At 40.3% G+C, this 20,157-nt stretch overlaps 1 protein-coding gene across 6 annotated transcripts in view; it reads right to left on the bottom strand.

The window, feature by feature from the left end:
• Positions 1-20,157, bottom strand: part of LOC104925523 (suppressor of tumorigenicity 7 protein homolog) — a 51,046-nt gene that overhangs the window by 14,036 nt on the left and 16,853 nt on the right. For 5 of the 6 annotated variants that reach the window (XM_027282733.1, XM_027282737.1, XM_027282732.1 and 2 more), the window contains 2 exons: positions 5,083-5,165; positions 2,597-2,756 (listed from right to left, as the gene is read on the bottom strand). In XM_027282733.1, coding sequence (XP_027138534.1) covers positions 2,597-2,756; positions 5,083-5,165 — 243 coding nt within the window. Of the gene's footprint in view, positions 1-2,596; positions 2,757-5,082; positions 5,166-13,875; positions 14,051-20,157 lie in introns of those variants that run through there. The other variant, XM_027282735.1, reaches the window with a different exon arrangement.

Consider the following 20,157-nt stretch of genomic DNA (forward strand, 5'->3'; position numbering starts at 1 on the left):
TGCAACAGTTATGTTGAAATCATACCAAGGATAGCCAACTTTCTTACTCGACAAAAAAAAACTTTCAGCCAATAAATGTGAAAATATATATCATGAAGATGTGAAGCCACATTAGAATCAATCCACACATCTATTGAATTCTTGCCGTCTTTCATCTGAGCAGACCTGTGACTAATCAATCAATCAAGTGACTTTTGTTTCAACTGTCTTCGCCTTCTGCCGTAACAAAGAAAGAGAATATGTTAGACTGTGCAGCTCTGAGTTGAATGCTGGGATTTACACAGAGCAGATTATAAAACAGAAAATGGAGGATTAGTACAGTCGAAATAATTAGACTGCCTTTCTTCTCTCAATCGTAGCTGGTTGATTTAATACAGCGCACGTAATCCTTTTCAATTCAAAGTTGTTTGGCTGAAAACAAAAGCAGGCTGCATCAAGCTTTCACCAAGACGTCAACAACAGGACGCTTTGAAAGAAATGTGCATCACGGTCTATCATTACCATCTGAACTTTACCCTCAGTTTGCCCCCATCGTGATTTTTAGTTGTACAGAAAAATGCTATAAAAAGAGTAATTTAATGTATGCTGCATTGGGTGCAATATATGCATATGTAGAATTAATGTCTTCTCTTATCACCCACAATGGAACCAGAGGAAATCTTCAGCACTGAGACATTTCCTCATTTGAAATGAGTGAATTTCCACGGGGGAGTGAAAACACATTCAAAGGATTAACTATGATCAAAGCGTCACTGATGTAGAACGGACGCCAAGAAGCACTAAGCAGAGCTCACAGAGCGACTGTGGAGGATGTTGCTGGACAGACTTGAACTTCTTGGATGTCCTCTACTGTAGTTCAACAAGTGCACTGTCAAGGTTGACGGTTTGAATGTGACTGTGTAACTACATACGTGTATATGTGGAGTACGGCACGTGAGCACAGATCTCTTCCTAAAACTTTTATCGGCACACAAAGCACATCCTGTTTAGTAACGCTCGTCTTTTTATTGATTTTGTTTAACGATGGTGTTAATTCATTTATAGTTTAAGGCTAATTAATACTGTATGCTTGGTAATATATACAGCTAGTATACACTGGGCTCCACACTAACTTTTAAAAGTGGTTGCCAAGTTTTTTGGTTGCCATACTGAAAATATGCTTGCGATTTTTAGTCATCTTATATTTTGAGCAATTAAGAAACCATGCTGTTATGTCAGCTCAATGTGACACAAAATGATTTATGTATCATTGTCATAAAATACAAGCTACAGCTGTTGTCATGTTCTTCACAGATTCCTGTGAACGCACCAACGCACATGCAGCAATATTTAAACTAACACAACAAATATAAAAATGTATTTATTTTGGATGCATGTTTTACTCTGCCCATTTCTGTATGTTAAAAAGTGGATGCCACTGATGGCAACCCAAGGCCAAGAATTGGTGGCCAATTTCTCAAACTGGTTGCCAATGGTAACAATTACTGTCAAGCTCTGCAAACATGTTTGAGAATGTGTCTAAAAAAGAAAGAAAAGAAGTGACACCATTCCACAGTTTGTGAGGTTGTATTAATTGAAGCAGCGGGGAGATCGATGTGTCATCGAGAGACAAATCCTCTCCGCTTCATAGCAGAGCAGCCCTTTGAACAGTGTGACAGCTCTCTGTGAAGATATATTTTCTGAGTCACAGCTGGGAGCTACACGTTCAAACAAAAACACGCCTAGATGAAACGCCTCAAACACACCTTCCACGTGTCCACATAAATACTCTCTAATTAAGTGTCAATTCTTGATGTCTCTGTGTTAAGACCGGTCTTTATATAAAGCCCCAACATTATTTTAAAAGAGTGAAAGCCTTTCCCAAAAACTACACATTGAAATGCTTTCATTGCCTTCAGCAGGCCGGTGGGATTTGTGTCAGCACGGCTGAAAAATTGCTTTGACATTTTACAATATTTTGGCTGTTTAGTTCTCTTTTTGGAAGTCAACACAGCAGAACCCAACTGAAGGGCTCTCAGTAATGCTGCAACAGTGACCTGCAATGAAATGAGATCTAGAGTGGAACATTTTAAGTGAGCAGGGACTCGGAGCCAGCCCATTGCAGCAATTGAAGAAATAGATGGTGATGATGATGACCATCACAAGACCCACAAAGAGAATTAACATTTAAAGCATCCGTTCATGCTCTTCTTCTGTTTGTGTGGTTCTCATTTTCTGTTGTTTGATGTGAAAAACGGTAGGATAAGGTAAAATAACAGCATCGAAACATTTCTCAAATCCTGTTTATTGATGTTGTGGAGACTTTCCTCAACTTGCTGGTAGAACGTGAACTGAAGCTGTGCCATATATGAACATGTTTTTACTTCAATTTCCTCTGGTGTGAGTGATGGGAAATGTCGACCAACAAACCAACAAACCAACCTCTGTTTTGTTGTTTGACAACAAAACAGGCGAAGTTCTGATCTGCTGCCACCACACTGCTGATAAAATCAGCTGCAGTTTTTTTTTTCTCTCTCTTTTTCCTGCACTGATGCTGCATGCAGCACTATAAAGCGCTCTTTTGTCTCTGGTAGATATTCCATCTATCAGCTCTTACCGGACACACTTTGTCGATTGGAATCGGCCTCCCCATTACTGGTGTTGGAGTTGCTGGGGGAGCTGCTGTCCACTCCGCCCAGCAGGGGGCGCAGGTGGCTCACAGACACCTGCTCTATGAAGGAAGTCCCATATTTCCTGAAATACCACCACTCAAATATCTGTGTGAGAGAGAGAAAAAAAAAGACAGACAGACAGACAGACAGACAGACTTTAATTGAACAGTTCATATGACTCATGATGCGCACATATATGTTTCTCTTTCCTTCTCTTACATTAGCATTTTGTCTCATTCTTAAGTAATTCGAGTCCAGCAAGAGTGAGAGTAAACCCTGAGAAAAACACCTTGTCAGCCAAAGGACTTTACTTGTGCTTAGCTAGTTGCTATTCCCCATCTGCTTTTATCACATTTATAATTTTAATCGCAATGTGGACTAAGCTACTTCAAGCAATTAACTGCATCGGTGGGTCTCAGCCTTGTACCACAAAGGTCCAAGAGAGTGCTTCTGCTGTATTTTACCAATTAGCTCCTTCAGCTAGAGAGGAGGAACTAATCAGTGAGACCTGCTGTTGGGTTGCACTGAAAAAATCTGCAGACTAGCTGGACCATGATGATGTTTGAGACCCACACTCAGATGGCAGAGAGGGCCGTCCAATAATCTGCATGTTGAAGAGTCCCACAGCAAGATGGTGAACCCCAGACCACTCCTGATGATGCCTTGCACAGCAGCTGCACCATGGTGAGTATGTGTTCTGCTGCGCTCTCAGGTTAAAAGCACCGCACGGTGTGAGTGCAGTCCATTTACCTTTATGTATTGCCCCTGTATTGGGTTTTGAACAGCACTCTCCTTTAAATAGCGTTGTCAAACTAAATCTAAAAATAAATTCGTACACACTAGTTTCAAACACGACATCTACCCCCATCACCCGACCCAAAACACAACAATTTCGACGATGCATGAAGCTTGCTGGGAGCTGTGGAGCAGCACAAAAACATACTGAACACAACCCTGTATCTTTAACAATTACAACTAAATTGCCTTTTTAGCTCGGCACACCCAGCTGTGGTGAACTCAAGACTGTGAGGAGAAAGAATGTTGCTCTTAGAACACAGGAAAAGTGACAAGTAAGGGTTGGAAAACATACGGATATAAGAAAGATTCATGGTAACAGTTTGAGAGACTAATGCGTGAGCTACAGCAGTGTGCAGACTTCCGTCTGGTGAAGCCGTCACACTGTCGGCCTCTCTGCTGAGGCTTATCTAGATTTTATCTTCAGTGGAAACCCACCTAATTGGTGCATAAACATCTATTCCAATTACAGAGAAATGACCAGTGTCGCTTCTGTGAAACCAAATGGCTTCCTCGTTTCTTAATCATCTCACAGAGCATGTGCGGAGCTCAACAGCTTTTTCTAAGCAGCCTACACATATTGGCCGATAGCCTGCAGGGAAGAGAGAGCGAGTTAATTAAGAGAGGAGCTATTTTAGAATGCAGACCAAACACTGTTGCACAGTTTGCCGTCTCTCTGTGAACAACTTGAAAGAGAGATAAAATACCTGCATGAGTAGGAACAGCCTTTCCAACATTTTATTTCCATTACACTGCTTCTCTATTTCTTCTATTTATTTTTGAATACTGACGTAAGCAGGCAAGGAATCCTTTGCCAAGCTGGAGACTGAGGATACAAATGCAGTTCACATTTTTGCACTGTTTGCCTTCTATATTTATTTATTTCTCTTTCTCAAGGGCAGCTCAGGATCCACTGGTCACCAGTTGTATGCTAAATGAGTGTTTAATGCACAGAGATCGAGAGCTCTAGATATCTTGATCCATATTCCACACAAATACACCCCGAAATATGTTTTTGGTAGTTTGGAAAGCACTTGGTGTGATAAGGCAGGCGGATACACAGTGAAAGCGCCAGAGGCTGCCTTTTTTTTTTTTCCCCTCATCATCACAGCTCATCTTAAGTGAGACCAAACGAGTATAGATTTCCTCTCTCTTCAGCTCCTCGTGAACTCTGAACCTGTGATTATAGTCCAACAAATTACATCCTGGGCTCATTATGTCACCTAGGGAGTCGGCTCTGAAAATTAATTTTCGCTTTTTAACATTACAAATGAAAATGTCAGGGCGGCGTTTAGCTCAGTCGGTAGAGCAGCCGCCCTATATGTGAAGGCTCGCTGCCCAGGAGGCTCAGGTTCGAAGCCCGACCTATGTGGCCCTTTCCCGCATGTCATTCCCCATCTTTCTCCCCACATTTCCTGTCACTCTTCAGCTGTCTCTATCAAATAAATAAATGTCATGTAAGAGCGCACAGTCCCCAACCTTAAAGTGTGAGTAGAAAGTTGCTCAGTAGAAAGTGTAGGTACTGTAGTTATGACAAAAGTCACACACACATAAATCAAAGAATAATTAGTTTCAACAGGTCATATTAAGAATTAACCTTTTTCTTTTTATTGTTGCCAAAATAAGTGTTTCTTACCAATATGAGTCCTGATATGAGGGAGGAAGTGCCCGTCAGAGCCACGTAAAACTTGGGCGTCAAGGTGTTGAGAAACATGCTTACTGTAGAGAAGACACAAAAAGAAAAAATGGGTTAGAGCTTACTACAGTATGAGATACAAGAAATCCTACTACAATCTACATCAGTGGAGGATACATGAAGCATCAAATGTCGATATAAAACTAGGTCACGTCTGCACAGACAGCTAGTAAAGAAAACGTCAAAAAGACTCAGACGATTCGAGGACATTTGTGATTTCAAGACATGAAACATTTCGTGCTAAAAACACATCATGATGTGACATTAAGCAACAACAAGGGGCCATGGTGAGCCTTTACTATAGAGATGCACTGAGTAGAAAACCATGCAGGAAACAGAGCTCAACTGAAATACAATATTCACAAGGCGATACATAAAATTTCACCGCACAAATGCGACTTTCAGTGTGGAAAACGTCATCTAGAGGGTGTCTTGATGGTTGCAATGGGGCTGATAGAGTGGAAACAGTTATCAATTCACCAGCATTTCACTTCGCAGGTAGTTATTTTTTTAGTTTGTTCTCATTATCAGCTAAGCAAACAGCCATGAAGAATGGGCTTTTAAAAATACAGTGTAGTATTAGAGGTTGAACTGAAAATAAAAATGTCACATCCCAAATTGCTCATCACCCTTCAATTCCTTGACAGCAAAGTCAGGTTTCAGTACGATTTATTTTCTGGTGCAGGTTATACAAGATTCTGTGAACTGGAAAATTACAACACTGAGTCAATGATCCATATCAATTCAAGCCTTAAAGATAAAGCTGGTCCATGCTGCTCTTAAACACCAACCGCCACCATGATCTTATGATTTAGCTATAGTTAGAATGGATTGTACCAGCAGAGTCAAAAGACAATGTATTTATAGTTTATGTAGAAAATTATTGGATGGTTTTCTTTGCACTTCTGTTGACTACATTTAAGATAAGATAATCCTTTATTGACCTCCGTGGGGCATATTCAGGTGCTGCCGCAGCAGAGGGAACGAATAAACAAAGATAAATAGAGAAACTTAAAGAGAATAAATCATCAAATGTTTATAAAGTAAGACTAGAAGATGGAAACTATACGAGAGCAATTAGACACAAAACACAGAATTACAGGCACCTACAGCTCACCCCAACCAGTGTTGTACTTGAACTAAGAGTGTGATGCTGCCTCAAGCAAAGTGACAGAGTGGTGTGATTAGCAGCAGCAGAGTCAGCAAAGTATAGAATAGTCAGGTTTAATTTATTTCTATAGCACATGAGCTCTAGGAATAAATTAAGACATGAGCGGTATATCTAAAAGTATGTTGCAGTGTACGCATGATGTGATTGTAGTCATATTCTGAGTGTATTAATATGGAGATTTAATGTAGTACATAATCCAGTAAACAATAACACAGTGCAGTGTAATGTAGTATCAGCTTTTAGGGTGGTTGTTGCATGTTAGTTTCTTGTCAGAAGGAACAAGTGTGACTAAGGTGTTTTAGCTAGAATACTAGTGACATTATCCTCACAGGATGCAGCAACAAAACAAAGTCACAGAGTCCTCCTCTGCCATCTGTTTCCAATTTGTGTTTCCAATTCCGCAAACATCTTCGAGAAAAATAAATCACTGACTATAAAAGCGGAGCTGTGACCTTTTGTGTTCATTATCTGAGAACTGTACGCGGTTTAGGATAAATACAACACTGGACTCTTTTTCAGTCTTTGGTGCATTATGCTTCTGAAGGACTGCTTTTATGCTTTCATATGGTCACAAGCAATCACCAAGGACAGTGTATAAATAAAGATCTGTTTAGAGAGATTACCTGATAACTGACTTGACACACACACACACACACACACACACACACACACACACACACACACACACACACACACACACACACACACACACACACACACACACACCTTGAATTAGTGATATTCAAATATTGCTGTTATGGTCAGAAGTGGAACCAGGTGAGGCTGCATGGTGCGTTCACTTGCATTCAGTTTATTTTTGAGGGATGTGTGAAGAACATGACAACAGCTGCACAGCTGGTTTTTCAGGATCTGAGGGTGGACCCATTAACTGAAAACACTTATATATTTGAATTCTCTAAAGCATACACACACTATAAAGAATTTTATTCAGTTACTGTAATAAAGCTTTAAACGTGATTTCATGTTACATTTACATCCTTAAGCCGACTTAAACAGCATAGTTCCTTAATTAACCAAATATAAAAGGTGACTAAAAACGGCAAGCATATTTTCAGTTTTGGCAGCTGAAAGCCGATGCCTGGCAACCACTTTTAAATGTCAGTGTAAAGCCCTGTGTATAATAGCTGTATATGATATTAAAAGCTTTTAGCCATAAAACAACACAAACTACAAGAATTATGCACTGCTATTTGTAATAGAATGCATATTTTCATAATTAAGCCGATTTATAACTGCATACTACCTTAATTACTCAAAAGAACAAGTTACATAGTGTGTGTGAGGTGGTGTACATTCCACCTAACCAAAAGATTCATAAATGCTTTTACTTCTAAAAGACGTTATTTAGATACTGTGTTTAAAACCAGTTGAATTTCTCCTGCAGTCTCTGCATCCTTAAATGTCATAGCAGAAAGAAGCAAGAACAAAGTTTATTAATTAATAAAGAGGGACGGATTCAACTGATGTTTGGTCCTGCTGGTGGCTACAGTTGACCTTCCCCTCCTACATTTGGCTAAAAGTTCAGGGCTCCACCATGCTGTAGCAAATGATGTCAGACTGATAGATCATTGCATTTTGGTGGGGCGGGTGCTGAGTTGTCATGTTAATTCCCTAGAAGTCACATTAAGTAAGGGGATGGTGGGACAAAGGCCCCACTCATATGAACCCCAGCCTCATACCCACACAGAAACACACGTGCGTAAACTAAGTGCAGCTGGCCTGCTATTCATCGCTGTGAAGTGCAGGCTCTCGTCCAAGCAGAGGAGGGTCTTTCAGGTTGGCCTGTGGTCAAACAGGCCTAACAGCTGCTGTCAGCCTGCACTGACGAGAGGATACTGCTGTCTGGCTGGCAATGGATGTTCTTATCTTTGTCAAGCCATAAAAGTTCAGCTATAATTGACATACACTCTATTCACATAAAAAAAATAAAAAAAAAACTACAGCAGGGTGGGCAAGAAAGTCACAGTTAATTTCCTGAGCAAGTGATGAAACGATTAGTCAATTAATCGAACAATTTCATCACCCCTGATTTAAATGTATCCTTGGTGATATAGACTTACTGGCAAACAATCAACTTCAGCTCTCTTCCCCATCTGGAGACATTTAACAGACTTAACAAAATAAATAATCAGCCCACGAATCCCCATTTAAAACAATCAGCACTACTTGATTTCTCTTCAGGCAGGACACCTTTAACGGGGTCACATGATTAGAACTCATAACTGGATGTCCTGGCAGCAAGCCCCACGGACAAAAATCATTCATCCCTCTTGTGTAATTTAATTATCCAACATGAATTTCCCATTTGGAGATCAACTGCGTATCAAACTAAATTAAACTAAAATGTAATCAAGCCTCAATGTCACACAATTAACTTTAGAATCAGAATCAGAAGTCTGATGCCAAAACAGATGCTCAGGTGTCATGGCAACGTGGATTTAGAGAGTCCTTTTTATGTGATTTTCTAGAAATTTCTTTGACCTAACTTTGAGATAATGGTCTGAACAGCATAATGGCAAATACACTTGTCCTCTTCTGGCTTCTTTTAATGCGTGATGGTTTGTTCAACTACCGCCGGACACCTGGCTTGTATGCATGCACACACACATTATAGACCAGTGACTCGGCTGTACTTGCGCCATGTATATAACAAGGTCACAAAGACTCAATGTTCCTGTTCCCTCCTTGTGTGCATCATCAAACGAGCCAGTGAAAAGAATCAGGAGTGTGTTTTGCCGGGAGGAGTGGGACTTGTTCCTCAGGACATTTCTCAGTAAATATGTAAAAATAATAATAATAAAAAACTCCTTTATAACTGTCATTTATTTGGTTCTGCACAATAACAGAGTATTTTCACATTCATACAGCTCCACTTCAGCTGCCAACTGTGCAACTGGGGTTCAGTATCATGCTAAAAGGACGTCTTGTTGATTTGTCTGAAAACCCACTGCTTCAAAACACTGACTGTGTGTTCATGTGTCCTGCTGTCATTGAGTAAGTGTCAGCGTATGCTCAGTCAGACCTAGTTTGTAAGATCAACAGTGTTTATAGTCTTTCCGAACGGCCGCACACAAAGGCAGAGTGAAAAGCCGATAGAGTCGAGATACTCGTTATCATTAAGTATTGGAAAAAAATACATTTTTAGGCTGTCTCCACTGGAAGGCTCAGACGCCCCTCTAAGGAGGCCTCTCCCTCCATGGAACCTGATGAGCAGTCAGGTTGTCAGGGGGATTCAGCTCATCTGGTCCAGTGGCAGGAACATACCACATAAACTGGCCACACAGTCTCTCTCCGCTCACTTTTAACCCTGTTTGGTTAGGTAACATTTTTTTTGGTCACTGCAAAACACACTCCTTTTTACTTATAACTCATGTTCTCCCCTCCGTTGTCCGGCTTTGAGCTGCTTTGTCACAAATTGGGGGCTCGTCCAGGATTCATAGTGCTGCTTGTCTGAATGAAAGGTTATAGAAATGGTTGCAAAATACATTTTAAAAAGAGCAAGAGAGACAAGTTGAAACCCAGTGGGTGTGAAGGCTGGATCATGGATCACAGAGATAAGAGATATTGTCAGACAAAGACCCCCACATTTGAAAGGGATGGGGGGAGGGGCTTTTCAGCGCTATTCAACCATCCCACAAGTCATCATTTCTTAATAACTCCGTTATTTTTTCGAATCATCTTTAAATCAATCAAATACCAGGAAAAAAAACACTCTTCACGTTTGCCAAGAACCTTAAGCAGAATCTTCAAATTGGCTCTCTTGTACAAACTAATCCATTTACAATATTATAAGCAGCAAATCCTCACATTTGAACAGCAGCAAAATATTGCCTGATAAATGCTTTAATAATCAATTAGTAAAAATTCAGTCAATTCATTTGCTGTTATTTGAGTAAGTCCAACAGCATTTTTTTTTTATTCTCATTCACAAATTTCTCATTCATGGACAATAAATCAAACTGATGACCCGGTTTATGTCAAAAGTTCACTTCTCTACCTCTTTAGCTGATATCACTCGTGTGAGTTCACATAATATTAGGAGGCAGCCAGAGAGCATGTTGGGAAGATAAAGTGATGAATTGAAGGGACAAATTCTAACAGACAGACTCGGGACTAAATGTCACCGGAGACAACGGGAGATGTGACCTTTACTGAAGAGGGGACGGACGGCAGACTGCTGGCATGACCGGAATGATAAAAGACACACACTGAGATGCACATGAACATGCACACATTCAGACGTTACAATGACTCTCATTAATGCACAGTCACACACACATGGATCCATGTCCTTTAACTTCAAAAGAGAACAAAAGAAATGTCTATTTCATTATGTATTCATGAAAAACTCTTCTGTTTTTAATATCCCACCATATGTCTAAATAGGCTGACACATATTCTGCCTTACAAAACTGGTGGAGAATGACGGCGTTGTTGCGTAGAACCGGAGCTCGGAGCTTAGCAGCGTCTACAGACATAACGGCAGAGGTGAAGAGGATGTGACCGAGTAAGAAACTGTCATATAAGAGTAAATCTGGGACTGACTTTTACTCGTTGATGAGAGCTTTGTAAGATAAAAGGCTGAAAGCCAGACACCGAGCTGGGCTTCTTGTTCTTGGACTAGCAAGTTATTTTAGCTGGCTGCTATGTCTTGTGTTGTTGCTTGATGTTTGGCTGGTTGTCTAGTTTTGGATAAGAAGTAGGTCAAAAGAATTCAATTTATTTATCATTTATTTCATTTTATTTTTTTTTCACTTTAACAAAAACTTATTTAAACTTAAAACTTATTTTCAATATTTATAAATACTTTGCCATCAATAGTTGCGTGTCTCCAACCCATGGACATCAGCAGATACTTTGATGGTGATGCTTTGACAGGCCTGTCTGCAGTTTCACTTCTTCAGTATGGTCTTCAACAAGTGAAACTGTACGTTCAGATCGGATCCCCTTGTTTTAAATGTCTGTGAAATCAAATTCTGAGTGCTATACTGTTTGTTTGCCGATGTGATTGTCCTCAGACACTCTGAAACATCTAAGAATTATCATTTTACTGTGAAACAGTAACTGAAAACATAAAGCCAAAAGTTTGCAGACATGGCTGAAGGACATCAGTGTTAAAGGCAGAATGACAGTTGCAGGTTACACAACATTCAAAGTTGGCCCCTCACTGGCTCAGCAACAATGTTGCTTCCTCTAGGATGTGAGTCGTGTACTTCACTTGTGGGCTCGAGTCTTTGACAGTTTCAGTTTCATGTTTTTGATTGAATAGTACATTTGAATGGTTTCAGAACAACTTAATAGATGTTAAGATGTGAAAATGTGTATTGGACTGTTATCAGACATGAGAAAGTGGTACTGAGCTATTTTCGGAATATTTTTTTTATTTGGTAAAAAACTTCTTTACAGCCTTTGAGAGTAAGCTTCAGAGCAGAACTCAGCCATGGCAGAGAGCCCTGATAAGCCAACTTTGCTTATGAAAACACTATCATGTCAAACATTACCGTAAGCACGTGTGAGTAACATGAGACAAACTGGAGTTCCTACAGGCTGCTGCATCCTAACCTGAGTTGTAAGTCACTCTAGCTCGGCTGCTCATGCCTGAAATGTTTGTTGGCAGAGCCGATTAGGGAGCATCTCATAGAACTGGCTTGTGTGGCCGGCCCTGACTGATGGGGCTGCTAGCAGAGCCTGTCTGGGTCTAACTACCTCTGTTGACCTTTGAGCAAGGCGGCGTGTAGTCAGCATCTGTCACACCGGCAGCAGCAAGTAGCCAGTTTTTGCGTAATGTGTATGGGTATCCTGCGTGTGTTCAAAAGACTTGGTGTTGTGTAGGTTAGTAGGGCAAGCATGTATCTGCAATGGTGTGTAAACACTGCAAGCCATGAAGAAGAATTGACCAGCTATATGAACAACATGCAGATTGATCCCTATCTGGTGCTAACCGCAGACTTACAGCTGATGTCTGTGGCAGAAAATGACTTCTGGGTACTGACACTGCTCATGCTGCTCAACCTCATCTTGAACATGAGAAGGAAATAGACAGAAAGAGAGTGTTAGTGTGTCTTTCAAGGACAGAGAAAGATAAAGGACTACCTCAAAATTGCTCATTTAAAATTCTGGAAATCTATTTTGGGAGCCAGTGGAAGTACTTCGAAACAACAGAGGTAGAGCCGAAATGGTACTTTTTCATTTGTGTGCAGAAACACTGAAAAAGCAGCAGCAACATCTCTGCCAAGCAGAGCAGGAAATCGATCAAACACACAGTCAAATAAGGCAATGCTAAACGTCCTATAACCTACAAATACAGAACCTGGAACCTGAAAAATGAGTCACAGTTGTTTAAAAAAAAATCACAAGACGTCCACTTGAAAGAGAATGACATTAAATCTCAGTTCAAAACTTTTTTTAATTTTATGCTGGACTCTTCTTGCAAAGTGGTATCCAAGTACTCAAAACCCAAATGAAGCATTATCTAAAAGAAGACTTGGCAGTCAGACACAAACAAAGAGATAAAAACAACTGGCTGCCAAGAGAAAAGAAATTTTGTTAAACTGTCACTGCTTTAAAATGTTATTTTGTGTTTGACTCAACAAGAGAGAATATTGTCCTGAACTGGTAATAAAATGTTCCAAGATGTCTTCAATGCTGGATGCTGATGGAAGTGCAGGAATGTTGTGTTTGCTGCGAAGGTAAGGCTTTTGATTCATTTTATCGATTTGTATTTAATTTGGCAGAAAACAGCAACATAATGTAACTGTTCTCCGAGATTAACAACTGTGTTTTCTGTTTTGTTTCTGATTTTTCAATGTCTGTGATGCATTGATTCTAAATTAAATGCACTGGACGAATTGTTTTTTGCATCCCTGAAATGTTTTACTATTATCATCATTTTCCCTTTATGACAACAAAGCAACTGGAAAAGAAAGAGAACGAGAGAACGAGAGAGAGAGAGAGAGAGAGAGAGAGAGAGAGAGAGAGAGAAAGAAAGAAAGAAAGAAAGAAAGAAAGAAAGAAAGAAAGAAAGAAAGAAAGAAAGAGAGATTAAGTTATTATTGCTTTGCTTTACATGCTGGCTGGTGGATAAGGAAGCTCCCTAGCTGTATTATTTTCAAACAAAAACTATGATAATGGGCTGTGACGGCTGACATAATCTGTCAAACCACCTTTAATTTTTAATTATTTTCCAGAACCACAGGGAAGCAAACATATGGCACATCAACAGAAAATAGATACAAAGATTGAATGACGTTCCCTCTACCTGGGTTTAATCTAGCTCTGCTCAACAAGACACTATGTAAACACAGATATCTGCTTCCACTAGTGCATCCACACACACTAACACACACACAAAGAGCCAACAGGCCCTCGCCCACGCGCTGAGCAAACCGTCCACTTCATGAATATCAATACAAAATGTACAGGGCCACCTGCTGTACACGATACAAAGGCCATTTACAAGGGAAAAGATCAGAAACACAGCTACCATGGAGTCCCTGACTACACACACAGCAAACCAAATGAAGCAACACCACATTACTTACCCTCCATTCCACCGAAACATCCACTAGAGCCGCCAACACGCCGGCAACATGCAGCCCTTTCTCCTTTAAAAGAAAATCACCCAGTGATTCAGTCAAAGTGAGATTTTGTCTTTCTTCCAACAGAACTCTAGATTGTGTGTCTCCCCTGGCTGTCCACATTCATACAGCAGTAGCAGCTCGCTGTCTTTCATACAGCACGTTTACTAGTGGGGGCCCCAGTTCTGGTTTGTTTTCGTTGATTGGCCGCTGTCTGTGAGTGACAGCAGGCCAGCACAATTGTAACACAGCTCTGTCCTGCTCTCCTGCTAGTAACCCAGCAGAATAAGTACAGGAGTGGGGGGAGGTATGGGGGGTCTGTGGATACAAGTCCAGCCAATCAATAAGATGGATTTTAATGAAAGGGGGCGGGAGCAGGTGCTCCTTAGCCTCCTCCTGCAGAGGTAACCATGACAACCCCTAAATTACCCTACAGCAGAAGAAGAAGAAGATGAAGGAGCCTCCTCAGTGTAGATTTACAGAGAGCTGAGGCTCAGTCCTTCAGTCCTGTGATTATTGTAATGGAAATATTTTTTATTTATCCAGACAGCCTTGAAAAGAATTAATCCTGCTTTTAGGCAGCTTGTTTGACACTCATTTACCCCTGGTATCAGCCCTGTGCTGCTCCAGTTTTACACAAGGCTACTGGTCAGCTTCAGTGGAGTAACTGGGCCTTACGTGCCTTGCCATCGAGCCCCTCAGCAGAATTTGCCACTTGATCCATTGATTAGATCCAGTGACCTTTTCTCTCTCTCTCTTTTTTTAGCCTGCTGAGATACTAGAGGAGGAGGATGGAGGAGAGTCCAGTGAAATTAAATGGCTGACAAGGTTAGCTCCATCTCTATGTTAACGTTTGAACGTGATGATGACAAATGCAGTGATTTCCCTTTACGAGATCCCACTGAACCGATTTAATTATCATTGCGCTTCCTTGAAGATCAACCATGAAAAATTATGCAGCAGTCTTTACCGACAGCCCCGCAATGAACGCCTTTTCTAGAAGGCACAAGCAACAATATTATAATAAGTAGGGCTGAGAGAGATATTTTTTGGCCTTTTCAAGCTTTTTGTTTTATTTTCAAGACAGCTGAAGAGTGACAGGAATGTGGGAAGAGATAGATGGGGAATGACATGCGGGAAAGAGCCACAGGTCGGATTTGAACCCTGGGCTGCCATGGCAAAGACTGAGCCTTCGTACATAGGGCGGCTGCTCTACCAACTGAGCTAAACGACACTCGAGAGAGACAGTTTTGATCAAGCAAATTCACATTTCTACACTATAATCAGTTAAAATTAAATGTTTTTAAGGACATGGCATTCTTAAAAGCTAAGATTTGCTAAATAACATGACCGGTAATTTCTGTGTTGTTAAATGTTATCCAAGCACGTGAAGAGTGTTCATCCAGGTGTTCACACTTACAACTTCACTAGAAATTTAACAGGCAGGTGTACAGCTGCTACATTAACATCTGAACGGTGGTTCTCGGAGAGTGCAAACAGCAACATGATGACAGACTGAAAAAAAACAGTAAAGACTTGTCAAATCATAGTCTCCATAATTTATTCCTCCCTTTTCAGAAGGCCTATAATTTGAATACAATCATTCAACAGAGAAATTAGACAGGTTTTTTTGTTTTGTCAGGCAGGGAGGAAGAGGTTTCCAAAAATCACAAGCTTTCCTTTCATTAAACTCCAACATGAGTGTTCTGGCCCTTAAATCCACCATCGAATACTCTCCAATAATTCAGGCCTGTATCAGCCAAATAATATTCTGTCCATACCATGCAGCTCCGGGTGTTAATCATATTCAAACTCATTTTGCAAGCTAGCCCAAAAACTGCCTTTTCATCGGTTGCCAAGCACACATAATGATTATGGCTGAGGGAGTATGCCAAGAACAGTGATGTTTTCATTCCTTACCTCTGCCATCCACAGCAGAGGGTCCAACTTATCCAAATGACTAATTGACACTGGTTCACTGCACTCTGGTTTATGTGGTTAGTCGCAATGAGTTCTCTAATCTTTTATCAATTCTACGGTCAGTCCTCTTACTTGCTACGTTATTAGCGAGTGTTATTATGCAGGCAAGCAGGAATTTTACAGCTGAAAGGGTGGGAACCAGCCCCACTGAAATTCCAGAAATGATTGCTCTATGCTTAATATGCTGATCTACAGGAAAATAACTTACTGTATTGTACTCTCAAAGAAATTGGACTATATTCATAGCAAGTCGGGTGAGCGTGCCGAGATTGAATTAAAGAGCAACAGAATGACCTCACCTCCCCTGGATCTGGCCAAGCCTATGATCATTAAAAGTCTCGGCTCTGTTACTGTTGGCACGGGCCGTGGACCGCTGAAGTTATGGATGGCAGCGGCAAATGGCCTGGGAGCTGCTCCTGTTTGCTGAATAGTTTCACAAGCAGTGTTAGATCCATATATGGAGATTTCGATTGCCACTGAAATGACTATAGATGATGTAAAAATGTTCCCAGGTTTTTCTATTAAATAGCTGAGGTCTTATTTGAACACACTGAGCTTGGATTAATCCTAGAATCAGTGAATGGCTATGAATGAACAAGGCAACGGACCATCTTTATTTACGAACAATAAAAAGAAGTAAATTAATCATCATACAAGTATTACACAATATCATCAAGTATTACACAACAAAGCCAAGAGGAAACAATGTCTGCTACAGTCATACCTGAGGTAGCTCCCATTTAATCTAATTGTCAATGAATTTGGCAATAAATACAAAACTGTCAATGAGCAACACCCTTTCAAATAGATTTTGTATGTCTTAAGTATGGATGTCTCCATGAAAACCAATGAGCAACCACATGTAAACAACATCAGCATCACAACAGAGTGCCCAAGCTTCATGCAAAGATGTTATCAGATCTTGCATCTGTTGGGTAAGGATTTAAGGTCAGAGGTTATGATCCGTGGGACTACATCAATGTCTCTTTCATAGAATGTGAGGTAAAGTCCTTACTTGAAGATCTTTTATCTGAATTAAGCCTCCTTCTTGGCTCGCTCAACTTCTAGCCAACGTATGAGCTCAAGAGACAAAAATAGCAGAAGTTACCACAGAAACCTGATCGCTCTGCCGTTTTGCCGTTCATACAGTGTTACCACAGCAACAGAGACAACTGGTTGCTGCCAGAGTGCTGTTTGGCTTTCATCAAATGGCAATTCTCAGTAAGCACCTTATTCTGCTCATAGGCACTGACGATGCAACAAAGAACAACACACAACCTGGAGCTACCTCAGCAAGATAGTTCAAAGCCCATTAGTGGCTTATCACTGCATTGAAAGATGATGTGATCTTGTAAAAGCAATAAGCAACAAAAAAAAAAACAAAAAAAAAAACATAATGGCCACTGATGAAATAGCACTTATACAACATTTGAGTGATATGACTAAAGGTATGGCCTAAAGCAATCCTCCCACAATCAAAACATGCCTCCATTTGCCAATTGCATTTCCCTGAGCTCATTCTTATCATAGTGTTAGTGATGTAACATTAATCTCACGCAGGAATAGTCGGCCTACAATTAGTGTAGTGTTCAGGTTTCCGACAAAGTTTGTGGACTAGCATCACTCTACTTTAAGTTGGGGACACCCCAGAAGACCTTCAAAGTCCTCACTGATCAAAACTGCATTGCTTTCTACATCTACTGCATATTAGATCCTTTAGGCACTAATCTGTAAATATTCTCACAACAGATGAGGAAATAACGATTTCACATATATAATCCTGCTGATGTCAAGAATTGTAATCACACAGGGAGTCATGCAAACCAGTGGATCAGTATTAATAAGTTGCATGTCAATGCAACAGGGTTATGGATTAATATGGATTTAGAAAAAAAAAGAAAAAAAAAAAGGTTATTGTGTAGAACAGGGCTGGAGCAGAGATGTGGCCAATATTTTGTTACTAGTTACAGTGGTGCCAATAGTGAATTTTAAAGCTTATATTTTCTGCAGGACAGAAACCTCAAACCGTTCTCTCTGCATTATTATCAACGTTAAAGGTGGGGTAAGCGATTCTGGGTAATGCAATTCAAATCCATTACACTTTTTGTCAAATTCAGTGAATATCTCATGGTCTGCTAGATTTTCCGACCGAGCCACCACAACACAAGGTACTTTACCTTGTGTTGTGGGGTAAAGTTAAATGAACTGCCCACAGACCTTCAGCTTACTTTATGCTAAGATATGCTGTTGTTGTTCATGTTAGCTATAGTAGCAGGGGAGTTGTGAGTATTGCTGTCTGGAGCTAGTGTGCTGGCTCAGGGAAAATGTCCCATCTTCTCTAAACTACAGCTGCCAGTACTTTAGCCACAAAAAGAGTGAAATCAGCTGGTAGAATTTACCCCATCGTTTTACCCCATCTTTAATATAGCTTAGCCAGTTCACCTCATAGTAAACACACAACTATTTTCTTGGCTTTTGAGAGTCTTTGCTTTTTCATTTCCTGGCATCTCTCAACTGCTGCCTCCCTAATGAAGGCATAAAACACCCAAAGAATACTTAAAATGTATCAGTTCAGGCTGATTCTTCGCATTCAAAGACACTAACTGATATTTATTTCAAGCCCCTGTCCTGGACTAAACCTTACTCATAATTTCCCTAGAGCCGGGGCACAGTCTAGTCGATCTTAAACAGGCCAGAGTGTACGAAGGCCACCAAGAAAAGTGGAGGCCTGGGCTTCAAAATATTTTCTAGTATCTACCACGGTGAAGTGTTGTTACAAAAGAACACTAGTTACAAGCTCCAAAAAAGATGTTCTAAAACTATCAATGCACAATGACAATAAGTATTTGCCTTCTTCCTTCATTCATGTGTAGTGCATTTTGACATGTGCACTGCTTGGTGACGTATGCAACAAACTGTGACAACAAAATCAACAAAAAGATGAACTAGAGGCTAGATTATCATTCAGCATTTTGCCATCATGGGTTTACAAACGCCAATGGAGCCCTCAACCTCAACATCTAAAAACAGAACTGATAGTAAGGGTAACAAAAGAGTGCTATGTCACTGTTGGTCCTTTCAGTTCACATCAGTGATAATAAGACCTCTTTTCCTCCAAGACAATTTGACATCAGACAATCAATAGCCCTGAGGCTGCAGCACTGATTGAATGAGCTGAGATGCATTTCATTTTAACTACACGTCACTGGTTTTCGACCTGAAGTTTTTGTAGTGAGTTATGTAGTTCCACTCTCTCTCACTCTCGGTCAGTGTTTGTTGTGTGCTAATGATAAGGTTTAAATTACTTTAAAAAGGAAAAAATCTATGACCTTTCAAGCAGAAATAAAATCTTCCACCACCCAGAAAACTGCAAGTTCTAACCTCTATTTTGATAAAGTGTAGACTTACTGAATCATCTACTTTTTCCTGACAAACTCCTATAACACAGAGGCCAAAGGAGAGCAAGCAAGATAGAATGCAGTCGCCATTTACCCAAACCTGTGCTGGATTGATTTGCTGAAAAGAGAGATGGGGAGCATGGAGGTGACAGTTGATGAGGTCAAATGTCTCAGAAGGACCTCTGACTGTGTAGCAAGGTAATTACATTTGTCCAGAAGTGTGTGCAGTGGATAATGTTGCTGCTCACAGTGGTGTCTTGAAAATGGAAGGAAATGATTAATAAAGAGACACTTTTTCAAGTCTAATACGAATTAACACTTGGGATGACATTATCATATCTAAAAAAGTCTAAAATACAAAAAAGTACAGTTTGTACATCTTTAGATTTGTTCTATTGTTTTAAAGTAATGTTTAATTTTTTTGTAATGATTAAGAAGAGTCGATATGTTTCAGTAATTGCAATCTTGAAACTCATCAGCTATCGTCAGACAACAGTTTAGCCTCTGGGGACAATGACCAGTGTTTCAGGGGTTCCACTGTAGCCTGCATATATCTGGATAGTGGGTACTTCCTCTGCAGTCCAATTAACAACTTCATACACAAACATGATGAAAAGGACACTTCTGCTAATCTCTATAAGCACATATCTACATATGGATTCAAAGACGATAGCTGATGTGTTACGAAATTATATATTTTTTTTTCCTCTCTTCAAATGTACTGCGTGCAACTAAAGCCTACTCAAACGTAATTGGTCAATACTACTTGAAAGACTAAGAACAGAAAGCAGAACGCTTCCAATACCAAAATGGTCTCTTGCCTACAGACTCTGCATTCATATGGAGATATCTGTTTATAGAGATTAGG

This window comes from Larimichthys crocea, chromosome X (genome assembly GCF_000972845.2).
Source record: "Larimichthys crocea isolate SSNF chromosome X, L_crocea_2.0, whole genome shotgun sequence".
In the NCBI taxonomy this organism is placed as follows: Eukaryota; Metazoa; Chordata; class Actinopteri; family Sciaenidae; genus Larimichthys; species Larimichthys crocea.